The sequence below is a fragment of the Sorex araneus genome, chromosome 3, assembly GCF_027595985.1.
Source record: "Sorex araneus isolate mSorAra2 chromosome 3, mSorAra2.pri, whole genome shotgun sequence".
Lineage (NCBI taxonomy): Eukaryota > Metazoa > Chordata > Mammalia > Eulipotyphla > Soricidae > Sorex > Sorex araneus.
This window is the reverse complement of record NC_073304.1, coordinates 184,434,671-184,450,435: the sequence shown is the minus strand read 5'-3', so window position 1 is coordinate 184,450,435 and position 15,765 is coordinate 184,434,671. Positions and strand designations below refer to the sequence as shown.

At 37.9% G+C, this 15,765-nt stretch overlaps 1 protein-coding gene across 7 annotated transcripts in view; it reads right to left on the bottom strand.

The window, feature by feature from the left end:
* The window catches only part of MYH10 (myosin heavy chain 10), a 169,525-nt gene that overhangs the window by 138,240 nt on the left and 15,520 nt on the right, over positions 1-15,765 (bottom strand). For all 7 annotated transcript variants that reach the window (XM_055133893.1, XM_055133889.1, XM_055133888.1 and 4 more), the window contains one exon: positions 6,135-6,291. In XM_055133893.1, the coding sequence (XP_054989868.1) occupies positions 6,135-6,291 (157 nt within the window). The remainder of the gene's footprint in view (positions 1-6,134; positions 6,292-15,765) is intronic.

The following is a 15,765-nucleotide window of genomic DNA, read 5'->3' as shown; positions in this document are numbered from 1 at the left end:
ATTCAAAATAGGCTAAAGACATTGGTATTATGCCATAAAATATTATTAATTCTTCTATAAATATTAGGATCCATAAAATACATCAAGGTAACCATAGGCAGACCTTTTCATGAATTCAATCTCAGAGGTGTCTTCAAAAAGTCCGTTGGCAGAGAAAATAAAGAAGTAAGCAAATGGGATTGCACAGGACTTCAGGACTTAAAAAGTTTTGCACCACAAAAGAAATTAGGGTCGGGGCCGGAGCGATAGCACAGCGGGTAGGGCGTTTGCCTTGCACGCGGCCGACCCGGGTTCGATCCCCGGCATCCCATATGGTCCCCCAAGCACCGCCAGGAGTAGTTCCTGAGTGCAAAGCCAGGAGTAACCCCTGAGCATCGCTGGGTGTGACCCAAAAAGCAAAAAAAAAAAAAAAAAAAAAAAAGAAATTAGGGTCTCTGCCACCCCAGATGCCCTACTTTAAACATCTGTGCAGACTGCATCTGATACAGGGCTAATCTACAAGACAAGTTAAGTACTCCAAAAACCCAACAACAATAAAAAAGTAAAAAGAAGAGATGAGCATACTTCTTCAAAAATGACATGCATTGTCAATAGGCATGTAAAAAAAATTCACCGTCACTGATTATCCAGGAAATGGAAGTCAACATGACAATGAGCTATCACCTCACACTGGTGAGAGTGGCATCTACCAAAAAACTGGAAACAAACAGTGTTGGCAAGGACGTGGTAAAAAAAAGTAACTCCATCTACTAGGAATAGACAGAAATGATACAACAGAATTAAACAAACAAACGAGTTCATCAAGATGGTAACTTTATTAATTTTTATTAATTTCTTTCTTACACAGAAGTTCAGAGCAAGGTAGAACCACAGCAGAGGAAGGGCAGAACCAATAGGCTGGGACCCAGAGTGTAGCAGGAAGGTCAAGGGGAGATTTCCAGGCACCATCAAATTCAAGAAACAAAGCTATGGACCTCAGCCATTGGTACATTCTGAATTTTACCTCTTTAGGCCCACAGACAGGAGGAGACAACCAGTTAAAAAATGGGTAGGGAGCAGTTTGGGGTTTGAAATGTTCAGATTTGCCTCTGGCACTTTCTGTGAGCACTGTCGGAGGTTACCTCCAATGGCTCATCTCATTAGGCCAATGAGACAAGACACACTTGGAGGATATGTTAATCAGATCATATACACAAGAGTGAGCCAGCGACGGTACACCCTGCTGTCAATGTGTCTAGCCTACTACCTCCAGCTCTTAACAATGGACAGCATCTTGGAGGGCCAGAGAGATAGTACAATGGGCTTATCCTGCAGGCAGTCAACCTGGGTTCAATACCCTTAGCATCCCATCTGATCCCCAGAGCCAGGATCAATTTCTGAGTGCAGTGCCAGGAGTAACCCCTGAACATCACTGTGTGTGCCTTCTCTTGCCCCACCACAAAAAAGAAAGCTATAGGGCATCTTGGAGAAAGTTTGATTACAGTAAAATTGAAGTTGTACTCATGAAGTTAACAGAAGGAAAACTTCTATGGTTTTACTTTTGTGGGTTTAGAAGTTGCTTCCAATACGGAAAGGGTGAAAACTGCCTCTTACTCTAAAGTAACAGTGATTCTGTCATCTACCATAAAACATCTTAGAAGTAAGAGGCAAGAGGCATCAAACTATTTCCAATGCAAAATTGCCAAGAGAAAGTGGCCACAGATCTTGTAAATCTATTCCCCTACAAACAACTCTCAACACTCATAAGAAAGAGTGCTCTAAATAAATTTATATTGGGGTTTTGGACTATACCTGGCTGAGCTAGGTCAGAGCTTACTCCTGGCTCTGTGCCTCAGAGCTCACTGACAGTGCTCAGGGGACTATATTATATGTAGTGACAGCACTTGAACCTCGGCCCACTGCAAGCAAGACAAAAGCCTTACCTGCACTTCCTCTCTGGCCCAAGAAAGAGTGTTTGGTGACATTAGGTACCTTTTCCAGACCAGAGAGAGACCCCATGGGCTGAGCGTATGCTTTTCATATGGGAAGCCTAAGTTTGATAGTGGAAACAGCATGGTCCACCAAGCCCTGAAAGGAGTGTTCCTCAAGGACTGAACTGGAAGTATACCCTGTGAACTGTCGAATGTGGGTCAACACCCTGGCAAGGACACCTTCCCCTCAAAAACCCCCACAGGTGAGCTGAAACTATTAAAGGGGGAAGGGAGGTCAAGGAAATCAAGTCCAGGTTTTTCTACTCTATGAAAGAATGGGTAGCCAAATGTTGAAATGAAGACACTCCACGACTGCTATTTACACTTAAGGCAATTAAAAAATTAAGTCTTCGCGCTCTCCACCCAGATGAGACCCTCCCGAGTGGCCACACAAATGGCTCCTCCATTCCTGAATGCCCATGATCCCGGAGGCCCACTAACTATTTTTGGCACCCAGCGGCTTCTTGCAGAAATGCCTCTAGGCTGTGAACTAAGCTATGGTCCCATGTCGCCCCGGGAGGGGAAAGGTTTTTCTCTCTCGGCCTTTCCTTTCAGTGGCAGCGGCGTGGCAACCGCCATCTTTTAGAGCCCACTAAACAGGTACGAGCTTGCAGTGACGCGACTTCTGGCAGAAATTTCTCTGGACTTAATAACTAAAATACCAGAAATCCAAAACCGTGTGGCTGTGACCTCATATTCTCTTCATTCTCAGCAATGGAAAACAAATCATCAAATGATGCCAAAATCAGTAACAAGTCTCACAATGGAGACATTACTGGTGCCCGCTCGAGGAAATTGATGAACAATGGGATGACAGTGCTACAGTGCTACATTTGCCATTCCTTTAAGTTCTGTTGGAGCAAGTAATATGAAAGAAATCTGTTATTCTGCCAAAGGAGCAAGCAGGGGTGGAATGGATGGACGAAAACTGGGGACACTGGTAGAAGGAAGGGGAAACTGGTGTTGGAACATTGTATGCCTGAAACAACTCTATTATAAACAACTTTGTAAATTAGAGTGTCTTAATAAAAATTTAGATAAAAAGGAACAGTAATAGCAATTCAGTTTTTCTTGTAAAGGTTATTGCTGTGAATCAAATAATACATAAAACATTCAGTTGAGTTATTAGGCAACCCAGTTTCATATTATCTACAAACTTTATGTGCACATATCCCTTCTGTATCCTCCATCTGTAATTATATAGATTAAAATGTTGGGAAAAAACATTGAAAAGGACACAAACCCTTCAGGAATACCCTGATAAATAATATTCATTAACCAATACTTTGATCTCAACTTTTCATTATACAACACACAAGGACTCAATGATTATAAAATACCATGTAAAAGTAAATTTCTACTAACACTGCCTACTGCAACTTCCATCCTACTAAGCCTGAAGTCATGCATGCAATATTTTTATATTATTCTTAGACTTTAACAATAAGATTCCATAATCCTTCCCAAGAGGTATTTTAAACTCAGAGGCTGGAGTGTCATCTCCTTATTTATTTATTTATTGGCTGTCAAATTCATTTTTTTTGTTCACAATAATTTTTTACATTCAATATTCCAACACCAATTCCACCACCATACACCTTCCCACCACCATTATTTCAGATATTCCCACCACCCCCAAAGTAGGACTGAAGTAATTTATTTTGTATTGCTTATCATGAATAATCTGCTAAAAATGATCCAAAAAAGATTCCTTCAAGGAAAGTGTGTGAAGATGATTGTATTTCCACCTGGAACCATTCATTAAGCCCTGGTACAAGAGATTACTAACATGTTACAGGTTTGAGTCTGTGTGCTTATTTAATCAAGAAGGGTTGCCGTCTACTTTACATCCCATCCAATGTGGTGTGCTACTAGTACATCAGTGGCGCAGAATAGGAGATGTTGTGTGACTGCAATTGTGGCCGTGCACAATAGAAATTCTAAAATTTTAAATAGGGTGACAAGGCTGGAGTTAAATTTCTAACTGGATGATGACTCTGGGGTCCAGAGGCATTGCTGCAGCTTGTTGTTCTCTTCCGAGGTTTATTTATGAGTTTCTGAATCATGGCCATTAATGAGCTTATATGGTACCAGAGACAGTTCATGGACATGACTGCCAGGCTCCCAGAAGAACAGGGAGATGGGGAGAGATCACCCATTCCTAACTCCATGTAAGCCTGGATATCTTGGTCACAAAACCTGAGTTTTTCAGCAAATTATCATGGACAAGGCTCATCCATGCCTGTGGAAACTGACTGTGAACATGGCGGCGGACTGAGTCCTGGAGGTTTCTGGCTGCTGGGGCTCTGTTGGGGCAGATGGGAGGCACTCACTGGCCCCAAGAGATGAGACTCAACATGGTGCAGGGTCTGGAGACCTCTCTGAAGCTTGTTGATCTCTTCCAAGATTTATTTGTGTGTCTCTGAATCATAGCCATTAATGAGCTTATATGGAGACAGAGGCAGTTCATGAGCATGATTGCCAGGCTCCCAGAAGAACAGGGAGATGGGGGAAGATGGCCCATTCCAGTTTCCATGTGAGCCTGGATCATGCCTTTTTAAAAAATTAGAATTGTACATATATGATCTCATCTGTCTTCTGAAAACTCCTATTTTACAAAATACTTCAAAGACGAGAGGGCCATCAATCTCAATTGTGAAAATGCATTTTTTTTATTGTTCAAAAAAGATGGATTTGATTTTTAAAATTTTCTTTTCTAAACAAGAGTGTATTTTCTTCAACTAATTCTGCCATTAAAGCAAAGTCCATTGTTTTCTAGAGACACAAAACTAAACAAAAAGAGACTCATGATTCTTCTTTTTCTCTTAGATAACAGCAATTTATCACAGCTATAACCATTTTTTACTTTTGAACTTGAGAAAGGTTATTTGTCTTTTTCCTAAGGCTAAGCTCTTTTTGAATTGAGCTATACTATTCTTATCAATCCATGACATCATCCTATTCTTTAAGTATTTCCCATTTACCTCAGAGAATCTTGTACATGAAATGTATTCAAGTAAGACCTAGAGTAAGAAATTAGTATTATACTTTTTAAATTTCTTCATACCAGAACCCCCAGGTCAATCATCACAGCAACTTTTTTATGAGCAGCTATGGCATATGCCTAGCATGTACTTGGTCCAGGACCTGATGCTACATGGTTCCCTAGCATCACCAAGGAGAGTCCCTAGAGGCCCCCAGCATTGATAGGGCAGTCAAGGTCTCCTCCACTCGCCTGGACCTTAATATCCCTGTATCCTCAGAACTCCTGGCATTGAACTGCAGACTGGCTGGCTAAAATCACTGGTAGAGACTCTGGGTCTCCTATGTGTGCATAGCTTGCATGCCATTCCACATACAATCCCAAAATAAAATTTAACTAAAAACACCTTTTCTTTTAAAACTAAAGGAGCCAGGGATGTGACTCAAGTAGCAGAGCACAAGTCTTGCATTTATGAAGCCCTTGGTTCAATCCCTGGGACTGCATGATCACCAAAGTAGCAATGAAAGTCGCTCCCACAATGAACAAGACAAGCAAGTATTTCATGCAGTACTAAGAAGCACCATGTTTAAATGCAGTCCAATTGTATAGTAATGTCAATCCTGGTTTTCAAAAAAAAAATACCCTTATATAAGCCATTTGGTCTAAAACCACGACTCAAATAAATGACTTTTCAAATTTATACTTCACTCTAAATCTGAAAGAAAAAAATCTAGACTGGCAGTGAGTTCAGACGTAGAGTACATGCCCTGCATGTATGAATTTAGAAAGGGACAAAGGAGAGAGAGAGACAGAGACAGAAAGATAGAGAGAGATAGATAGTGAGAGAGAGAGAGAGAGAGAGACAAAGACAGAGACAGAGACAGAGACCACAACTAGCAATACTCTCAGGGCTATGCAATGTTAGAGCTCAGACCCATGTGTTATACACGTGAGCCAGTCCCCAACTGGATGCCTTTTAACATAAAATTTAACATGAAGCACTTATGAAGCAATAAACTTAGTTTACTATAAAAAGTAATTCTAATTACTTTCTAATATTAAGAATTCACAATTTTTCCACAGTAAACATTTGTCATTTTTCTTAATTAGAAACTTAATGTTGGAGGTCTTTCAAATAAAGCACTAAATTAGTTTTAAGTGTGCTAATAATTTCCAATTACCTTGGAGCATGCATCTGTAAGCAGACTCAGAGATAGCATAGATGTGTGGTGGCATCTCGTGACGTTTCTTTCCTCTGTACATTTCAATGATATTCTCAGAGTAAATTGGAAGATTCTTATAAGGATTTATGACCACACAGAAGAGTCCAGAGTAAGTCTAAGGAATAAAAATATAAGTCAAAAAATGTTTTTATCACAGACAAGGTCCTATTAAGGAGACAGAAAACACAATAATTTGAACAGTGATTATTTTTACTATTTGCATAATTGATCCATGAAGTTAAATACAACCTGTGATGGGTTGTATTTATTCTACACCATAAGTAGCAAACTACCACAAAGTTTACTAAGTGGTATTCTCTCAGATTTAGAGTCAACTTCCTCATCTATAAAATATAATATATGCATTATAATATCATAAGGGTACTCTAAAGTCCAAATACTATGTATTTACCTTGTCACATTAGTTCATAATGTATGAATTGTGTACTTCATAATTCATCATCACATAGTGAGTAAGCAAGGCATTAATATAGACTTAAATTCCACATTATAAATAGCCTTTTAAAAGTACCACAAGTCATGTTGAGTACAGTATCAAAGAATACCCACAATCAGATGAAAAGGTTAGTATTAAAGAGATCCACAAATATGTAAAATGTTTTACTTCTATTGTTTTTTGAAAGATATTTTTCATAAAAATGTTAATCTGTTAAAGGTTTATTTTTAAGTGAATTGAGTAAGGGCCGGAGCAATAAGTACAGCAGATATAGGGCTTTCCTTACACACAGCTGATCTGGGTCTGACCAATATGGACCCCCAGAACCCTGCCAGCCGTGATGCCTGAACACAGAACTAGGAGTTAAGTCCTGAATACCACTGGTTATAACCCAAAAACCAAAAACTAAAAAGAAGGAAAAAAGAAAAAAGAAATGAGTAATATTTTGTTGCAATTACTAATCATAAATATCAATAGGCATAACCCCGGTGTTCTGATCATTTTTAAGAGTCCTAATAGCCTGGAAAATATAAACTTTTATTGATAGTATATTATTCATGTATAACTTGAACAGTTTTGATTTGGGCTCTTTCAAATTCACATAGTAGTGATGTTTAAAAATAATCTACAAAAATAACATTGAGAATTACAAATAAATGAAAAGGTTAGGATTGATGTCAAATGAACTGTTCTCTGATGGGATTTGGAAAGAACACATATTGCATTATGAAGCAGACTTTTCATTTAAGATGATTTGGGTAAACCAAATCTAACACCAAGGGGACACTAAAAAAGGCTGGAGATCCATGGCCTGTTTCTCCAGGGAACAATAAAACAAATTCTAAGTAACAGCAGTGCTCCTAATGACTGAAACACATGACAATTATCACCAGAAGACACTCTAGAGACTACTGTAGTTTGAATACTGAAGTTGCTAATGCTAAAATAAGAGAACAAAAGCCTGCTAAAAGAAGTTCAGTGATCAGAACTACTCTGTAGCAGTTCTCCTTATATCACTGTCTAACTCAGCTGTGGAAAACAGTTCTTCAGAATCTAGATTGGAAGTACAGAATAGGTCAAAACAAAACAAAATAAAGCAGGCCTAAGTTCACAGACTTTAGCTGCTTGTCAGACTCTGAACTGACAGATGGACATCTGTCTCTATCTGCCAGGCAGAGTAATGACTTGCCCCTCCCTTCCTGTTCTCAAATCTTTATCCCCCCAAGGTAAGCCTCCAAGTGAACGAGAGCTCTTAAGCTCTCTTGCCTTTCAACATTATTTCCTTACTATGTTTCTATATATCCCATATACAAGAGAGGTCATTCTGTTTCCCTCTCTCTCTAGAATCACTCAGTATGCACTTTTTTCCTTTTTGGGTCACACCCGGAGATACACAGGGGTTACTCCTGGCTCTGCACTCAGGAATTAGCCCTGGTGGTGCTCAGAGGACCATATGGGATGCTGGGAATCGAATCTGGGTTGGCTGAGTGCAAGGCAAACGCCCTACCCAATGTGCTATTGCTCCAGCCCCCAGTATGCACTCTCCAGATAACAGCAGATTGCATGACTTCATCTTTTCTTATGGTCAAGTAATATTCCCATGACGATAGTTCCTTTATCTATCTGTTCTTGGCCACCTGGGTTGTTTCCAGATTTTGGCAACTTAAATTCTAAGTAAATTTTCTGAAGCTACATAGGTGCACATTCCTAGCAAAGTGATCAATTATGTAGAAACCTGGAGGCATAACATAGAGATTTACTAGGAATTTGCTGTCAAGATACTTTTACATGTTACTCACCCCTCAAGCTAAAACAATCTTTGGAAAAAAAGAATATAAGACAATTCTCTTTCCCCAGCTTTAAAGTTTACTATAAAGCTATAATAATGGGGGGGAAATGCGGTTTTCTTCATGATGTTACAATCCAGTGTTTCCAGCTGCTCTCTATAAGAACAGGGTTGTAAATCAGTGTTTAAAATAAAATTAGGCAAAATTTTAATAAGAAGGTACAAAAGTAAGACCAGTGAAAATGCATGAACAGGAGAATAATGATAAATGAAATATTAATCAGTGTTCTGTGGAAAAATGGGCAAGATACTATAAAATGTTATTAATTTTTTATTTTCATATATAAATATATATAAAGAGAGAAGAGCAAATTAAAAAGAATTATTTGGGGGCTGAAAAGATAGTACAGTGGGTAGGGCACTTGCCTTGCACATGGCTGACCCAAGTTCAATTCCCCAGCACTCCTATGTTCCTCCAAGCCCTGCCAGGAGTGATCCCTGGGCACAAAGGCAGAAATAAGCCCTTAAAAACACAGCCAGATGTGGCAAAGAAATAACTTTGGGACTGGAGAGAGAGCAAAGGGTTGGAATGCACACTCAGCAAGCAGGAGTCGTTTGATCCCAAGTGCCATGCTCCCCAAGTGCCACCAGGAGCAGACTGAATACTATCAGATATGGCCCCAAATTAAAAAAAAATTCCTCAGATAGTAAACAGAATTGCAGTAGACTACCATCATTTTGTTGGACCTATTGAAATAACAGATTGGGACAGTGCTTATCTCTGGCTACTAAAATCACAACTGACAAGAACTCTCTTGATAACAGAAATCCGGCTGACCAAACCCAAACTCAAACTGGCCCAAATGACAACTTGTCATTATCTCATCAAGTTTCTGGATTCAATGGCTCGTTTTTTAGGGACCATCAAAGAAATGCGATCAACAACATAAAAAATACGAAAAAACCTACAGCACAACTGACCTCCTTGCTTCAAATGAAAAGAAAAAAATGAGGGGGGAAAGATATAAAAATGCAGACTACTATGGTTTTTTTTTCATCTTAAACATTCTTGAGACATAAGAAAAATCTGAAGAATGACTCAACATTTGATGATGCAGAATTACTAATTCATTTTAAGACAAATAATCACTTTACCATTTCCTTTTTTGGTAAGTAATAGTTACATCTCCCAAAAACTGTTGCTGAGAAACAAGAAGCTGAACAGAACTTGCAGCATCATACAATGGATGCTAAGACAAAATTCCAGCTTATCCAAAGAACAGGATAAATACCCAGCCTTTCAGTTGGGACTCTTAGAACTAAATGCTAAGTTAAAGAATATACTAGAAATAGACCAGTCCTCACAGACAGCAAATTTCAGCTGGAGAAAAATGTCAATCCCTGATCCATCAACATCTGCATCCTTATTGGCCTACCAAAATAAAACTCTTTGAATGAGCTTATTTGTTTATTTACTTATTTTGGGTTTTGGGGACACATCTATGAGTGTTCAGGGATCACTCTAGGTGGTGCTCAACTGACCACACACAGTGCCAGGAGTTGAACTGGGTCCACCTTATGCACAACAAGAACCTTTAGCCCTAGCTCTAAAGAACCTAAGAATGAGTTTAATTATTATCACCCAGACCCTTCAATTACCTTTACAATTATTATGTACAATATAGGACACATATAGCAACAGTTATAACTAAAATTCAAAATAATATCTGGACCCCCCACAAGTCTATTCTCATTGATTTTATTATCATCTTGGCTAATAATATGTTGAGTAATCAAAAGACACAATTGTGGGCTGGTGAGATAGTACAGCAGGCAAGGCACTTGCCTCGCATGCTACCCACCCAGGTTCGATCCCCAGCACTACATATAGTTCCCTAAACATAAAGCCAGGAGTAATCCCTGAGCACCAATGGGTGTGACCCAAATATTAACAACAATTGAGAATTCTATCAAAGAACTATAAACTATTAAAAGACATCTCAAATGAAAATCTGAAACAATAAGAGTAACTGAAATAAAAATTTTAAATGTTTAATAAAAACTAAATTTTAAATGTTTTAAATGAAAATTTAAAAATTTTAAATGTTTATTAAAGAGTAAATATAACTGAAAATTCAATATATATTTTAATCAGAAGTAAATATCTAGACTACAAATATCCAACAGTATGGGCAGGCAGAATAAAAATACAGAAGAATGTGAGAGATACACAAGTGGGACACAGGGGCCAGAGAGATAGTACAGCAGTTAAGACACCATGTATGGTCCTCAGAGCCACACCAGGAATGATCCCTGAGTACAGAGCCAGGAGAAAGCCACGAACACAACCAAGTGTGCCCCCCCCCAACAAAAAACAAATGGGACATCATAGTAATGTCTGATGTATACAAGGTTTTTGAATATAAAAGAGCAACATTTGTAAAGATGACGGTTAAGAATTAATTTTCCAAATCTGTGTCCAAGAAAATGCCTCAGAGGGCAGAAGGGTATATCTTGCACATGGAGGCCTTTGGTTTGATCCCTATCATCATCACATGTTCATTCCCAATTCCCAATAAACAGGACTTGGAAATAGGCCTAGTGGTCCGTGAAGCACTGCCAGAATAGCTCAGGTGGTCCTCAGTACCACCAAGCCTATGGAGCACTAAGCATTTCAGGACCACACAATCAAATTACCTGGAGCAGCTCCTGGGACCCCCTGAGCACTGGTGGGTGGTCTGCACCATACCTCCCCAAAAAGAGACACTAGAGCCATTGATTCAAAAATACTATAAACTCTAAGCAAAAGATAAAACAGAATATTCTACCATAGTATCTCATAATTAAATTACTAAAAAAACAAAGACAAGGTTTTAGAAACAATTAGTGGAATTAAAGTATAGATTACTTTGATGAAATGTAACTCAACCGCAACAGAAAAGATGAAAGATAGAACAAAGTGCAAAGTATCCTCATGGGGCAAAAAGAAAATAACTATTACCTTTATTGAATTCTAAATTTAAAGGAAACATTAAAAAATAAAGAAATAAAACAACTGTCAGACGACACTTTCTGTTAAGAAATACAGAGTTAAGTAACATAGAAAAAAATATATGCATAGTGGTTAAAACTAAATTATTATTAGAAAGTGAGGGGCCAAAGTGGTAGCACAGTGGGTACCTGTGCTTCCCTTGCATGCAGTCAGCCCAAATTGAATCCGCAGCACTTCATATAGTCCTCCAAGCCACAACAGGAGTAACCCCTCGAATAGAGCCAGGAATGATTGCCCCAACACCATTAAGTGTGCACCCTTCCCCCATGCCCCACCCATCCAAAAAGTAAATCAAGTATCTTACAAGAAATACAAGCATATATAAATGTAATTAAAGAGAGCAACCCCTAAGTTTGGGAGGAAGGAATAAATGAAGTTCAAATATTCTGAAATCTGTTCTTCACCCACTTGTATTGTTTCTCATACAAGTGAGAAACTTGTATGATACATGTTAGCATAGTAAAAACTAAGAAGTAACCAAAAGAATAGCAGATTCATATAAAAAACTAACAAGGAGTAAAAAAACAGAATAAAAATAATGTAATAAAAAAGTATAAAGGAAAAAAGAAAAAAACAGATGTATATACTAGATAATAAATTCAAACTGAAATATTTTATATTTACATTAAATATTCTAGTTCAAATGTTATTACACCACATATAAAAATAACAATCATAGACTGTTTAAAAGAGACATGCCTTAAGTATCAAGACAAAAAAGCTGAAAGTAAATTTTATACAACAAAGAACCATGCAAATTCTATGCAAAAAGAGCTAACACTGGGGCTGGAGCAATAGCACAGCGGGTGGGGCATTTGCCTTGCATGCGGCTGACCCGGGTTCGATTCCCAGCATCCCATATGGTCCCCTGAGCACCGCCAGGAGTGATTCCTGAGGGCAGAGCCAGGAGTAACCCCTGTGCATAGCCAGGTGTGACCCAAAAAGCAAAAAAAAAAAAAAAAGAGCTAACACTAAAATCAAACAAAGTAAATTTGCAAGAAGCATTACTAAAATTGAAGACCATTTTATGGTGATTCATCAGAAAGAAATACAAAATATACAACTGTACACATGAGATAATAGTTTCAAAATGTATACAGCAAAAATTGGCAGAACTACAAAGAAATGGAATTTAACAGTAACTGATAGAATAAGGAGATAAAATTTTTTTAAAGTGTAAGCAGCTGTAAGATTGAACAATACTGTACATACAGGATACTGTATCTAGTATCAGCAGGATACTTGTTTTTCAAGTATACAATGACCTCTTACCCAAATTGATCATAGCATGAGCCAGTCTTAAGATGAACAAGATGAACAATTCTTAACAAAACTTCAAAGGAACGAAATCATTCAGGGCATATATTTTTAATTAGTGTTAGAAATAACAAAATAAACCTAAAAAATCCCCTGTGTTTGGACAGTCAACAATTTACTTCTAACTAATCCATGTGGCCAACAAAGACATCCTCATTACTTTGAACTGAAACGGTAACAAAAAAAATAACATACTGTAACATGAGGATACAGCTAAAGAATATTACATAAAATGAAATTTGTAGCCTTTATTTGTGTGTGTGTGTGTTGTGTGTGTGGACCAGGATAATTTTTATTGAAACCTATTTATAAAAATATGAGGGGAGGAGAGAGAGAAGTTATGTGTTTAAGAAAGAACACAGACTTCTCCAGAGTAGAAATAGGCAAGCAAAGAAATACACAGTCTAGCAAACAAGATATGTATTCACGGAAGAACATGGGTCTAAAGACATAGCATTTAAATTCCTAGCCTTTAAATGCACATATAGAAAAATGATTGGCTGGTGGGGAAAATTAATGATTTATGAATTAGAGGGCAAGCTAAACTCACAGAAAGGATAAATAAATGCATGAATAATGGACAGATGGGTAGGAAATTAAGTACGAAGAAAGCAAAGAAGAAAGGAAGGGGAGGATAGATTGAGGAAATCAATGAAATAAAAGGTCCAACAAAGATCAAAATACGTTCTTTGAAAAAACCTGAAATATCTCTAATAAGATATACACACATATAGGGTAAGATAAATTACAAATATTAAGAATGAATAAAACAGAATATTGCTACAAAACCCTACAGAAAGAGGGTAGCACTATTGCACTGTCATCCCGCTGTTCATCAATTTGCTCGATGGGCACCAGTAACGTCTCCATTTTGAGACTTGTTACCATCTTTGGCATATCGAATACGCCATGGGTAGCTTGCCAGGCTCTGCCATGTGGGCAGGATACTCTCCGTTAGCTTGCCGGGCTCTCCGGGAGGGATGGAGGAATTGAACCTTGGTCACTTCCTTTAGCAAATGCCCTACCCGCTGTGCTATTGCTTGAGTCCAGAAAGAGGTTATTAGAAACAAATTTATGCCAATAAACTAAAAATGTCAATGAACAGACAAATTCTAGAAAAACAATGATCAAGTCTCATACAAGAAATTCCCACTGCTCATCGATCTGTTTGAGCGGGCACCAGTAACGTCTCTCAATTGAAAGACTTATTGTTACTGTTTTTGGCATATCCAATATGCACGGGTGGCTTGCCAGGCTCTGCCGTGTGGGCTAGATACTCTCGGTAGCTTGCTGAGCTCTCCGAGAGGTGCGGAATCGAACTCGGGTCGGCTTCGTGAAAAGCGAACGCCCAACCGCTGTGCTATTGCACCAGCTCATACAAGAAATTAAAAATATTAATATCTTAAATCTACTATACATTTTTCACAAGGAAAACTAGTGTTTTAAAAAGAAAAGCAGCAATCCTATCAAAATTATTTCAGAACACATAGATGAAATGTCCCACAATTTCTAAGTCTTGATAGAAAAATGACAAGAACACTACAAGAATTTTCATTCATTCTCATTCATGAATATAGGTGAAAAATCAAAAAAAAAATTTTAGAACATGGCATCTAAGAATATAATAATACATGAAGATAATACTTGGTCCTTAAATGCTTAAACACTCAAATACACAATTCACCACTACAAAACATTTCATTTCTTTAGATATTGATAAAATTTTCATCTTATTAAATGCTGGTAGAACATCTTACATTTGATAAACAGTTGAAACTTCTTTCCTCAACCAGTCAGTTTTTTAAAAATGTATTCACTCAGAGTAAGAACTAGAAAATCTAAATGTAATAAAGAATATTAAAATAACAAAATTATACTAAACGCCATTCCTAATGGCAAAATGTCAGAGATCTGTGAAATCAGGAATGAGAAATGATCAGATGCTTTGCTTCTGATCATTACTTTAAGAGAATATTTACTAAGGGCCTAAATATAAAACAAATCAAAAACAGAGTAAAATGTTTAAGAATGAGAAAGAAACAAAATTGTCATTATTCACAGTCACATGAGTATGACGATAGAAAATCTAAGCTAAACTATTACAACCAGGAAGTAGATTTTATCACTAAATATAAAGTCAGTATATAAAAATTATTTTTAAAACAATTAGGGACCGGAGCATGAGCAAAGCAAGTAGGGCACTTGTCTAGCATGCAGTCCATCATGGTTAGATCCCCAGTACCCCAAATGGTAGGAGAGAGAAGAAAATTCTCAGATAAAAGGGAAGCAACATAAGAATTACAACAGACCTTTTATATGAATCTTACAAACCAGGAAAAAAAAGGAATGATATATTCAAAGTACTGAATAAAAAAACTTCCAACATAGAGTCCACTATCTTGCAAAGCTACCATTTAGAATTGAGGAAGGAATAAGTATCTTTTCAGACAAACAAGAGCTGGCAGCATTAGTGACAACTAAACCAATCCTTTAAGAATTACTGAAAAGATACTGTCACTGTAGCACTGTCATCCCTTTGCTCATCATTTGCTCGAGCGGGCACCAGTAATGTCTCCATGTGAGATTTGTTACTGTTTTTGGCATATTGGATACACCACGGGTAGCTTGCCAGGCTCTCCGAGAGGGGCGGAAGAATCGAACCCAGGTCAGCCTCGTGCAAGGTGAATGCCCTACCCACTGTGCTATTGCTCCAGCCCTACTGAAAAGGTATTATAAAAAACAAATAGACTCTTGCAAAAACAACTTGATTGCATACACACATATACAAAAACGCAATAAAGCCTTTTATATCAATAACTTTCTCGATGTTTATGAACTAAATAAACTCCCCTGTGAAAGGCAGAGTACTCATTTGTGGAGTACAGAATAACATTAGATGAGGCTGACACCCAAGAACATCAGATACAAGGGCCAGGAAGATTGCACCATAGTTGGAAGCCTGCTTCATGAGTGGAGG